A 1,359-nucleotide genomic window follows, 5' to 3' on the forward strand; every position below is an offset into this window, starting at 1 on the left:
GCTTTTATGTGAGCCGTCACACTGCTTGGGTTTGCTCACCACAGCCCAGTGAGGAAGGCGGCCGCCCCGGCTCTTACAGGAGCTGCCCGAGCCCCCCGGGCAGAGAGCGCAGCCCCCGGGCCCGAGGGAGGCCAGGCTCTCCCGCCGGTAGCTACCTTCCCACCCACCACCCAGGCGTCCCCCTTACATCTCCGCCACAGAAGCAGGGGCCCCGAAGGCGTGAGGGCCGGAGACGGGCCCAGGCCGGGCCTCACTTCTGAGAGAGGATGCGCCTGAACTCCTCGAAGTTCACCTGCCCGTCCTGGTCCGCGTCGGCCCCCTGGATCATGGCGTCCAGCTCCTCCCGGGAGGCGCTCTCGCCCATCTTGGCCATGGCCTGCTCGAGCTCATCCACGCTGATGCGGCCGTCGCCATCCAGGTCGAAGGCCCGGAAGACCTCCCGCATCTCCGCCTCGCTGCCCCAGTCCTTCGTCCTCTTGGCCATCTCTGCCAGGAACTCTGGGAAGCTGATGACGCCGTCGCCGTCGGTGTCCACCCTGGCGATGATGGCCTTCAGCTCGTCTTCCGACAGCTTCTCGCCCAGGGCCTCCATCACGGCGCCCAGCTCCTCCGTGTTGATCTTTCCGTCCCCGTTCCGGTCAAACTGGGCGAAGGCCGCCCTGAATTCATCCACCTGCTCTTTAGACAGCTGCTCAGCCATGTCAGGCACACCTGTCACAGAGCTCCCGAGCTTGCTGCCGCTTGGCTCAAAGGGCTCACGTCGGAGATGGGGACCGGGGGCTGTGTCCGTGTGAGGGCAGAGCTCCCGTGGCTGGCTTGCCGGGGGATGGAAACCCCCTCCTTTTCTGCATTCGGAGCGAAGGGAGGAGGAAGGCTCTCCGCCCTCCCCATGTCCTTGGGCGAAATCCTCCTCCCAGGGAGGGACACACAGCTGCGAACCAGAAATGCCGGAATCCCGAGTGGCAGGGCCCGCCCCAGAGAGGCCGGAGGGAGCCCGCACGGGGGCCGCTGGGGGCCGGCCAGCCTCCCCTAGGAGGAGACTGCCCCCCAGTCCCCCGGCGGCAGACATGCCACTCAGGAAGCTTCTCACCCGGGTGACGCTCGGAGACGTGGCTGGGAGGAGAGAGGGAGCCTCCTTCGGTGGACAGAGCAGGTCCCGGAGGAGAGGGGGCCTGGCCTGTGTTTCTCTTCTCCTCTTGGGGCTGTTGGCCAGCTCTCACCCCGCAGGACGGGCTGGTGGAGGCAGATGGCGGCAGAATGAGTGGAATTCTACCAGGGAGGAGCCGCGGGCGCCGTGAGGTCCCCGGGCCGCGGGGGATGCGCCCAGCCGCCCACAGCTTCAAGAAAGCACGGGGCCCG

The 1,359-nt window shown here is 67.5% G+C and overlaps 1 protein-coding gene across 1 annotated transcript; it reads right to left on the reverse strand.

Annotated features, from left to right (window-relative positions):
- Positions 1–1,025, reverse strand: LOC120237182 (calmodulin-like). The gene has a single exon (XM_039240356.1). The coding sequence runs from the start codon at positions 698–700 to the stop codon at positions 251–253; it is 450 nt and encodes a 149-aa protein (XP_039096287.1). The 5' UTR covers positions 701–1,025; the 3' UTR covers positions 1–250.
- Positions 1,026–1,359: the final 334 nt, after the last annotated feature.

Source organism: Hyaena hyaena, unplaced genomic scaffold (assembly GCF_003009895.1).
Source record: "Hyaena hyaena isolate Hyena2069 unplaced genomic scaffold, ASM300989v1 scaffold_174, whole genome shotgun sequence".
Classification (NCBI taxonomy): Eukaryota; Metazoa; Chordata; class Mammalia; order Carnivora; family Hyaenidae; genus Hyaena; species Hyaena hyaena.

Coding starts and splice junctions, on each gene's coding strand:
- LOC120237182 (XM_039240356.1), bottom strand. CDS start 700: ATGGCTGAGCAGCTGTCTAAAGAGCAGGTGGATGAATTCAGGGCGGCC.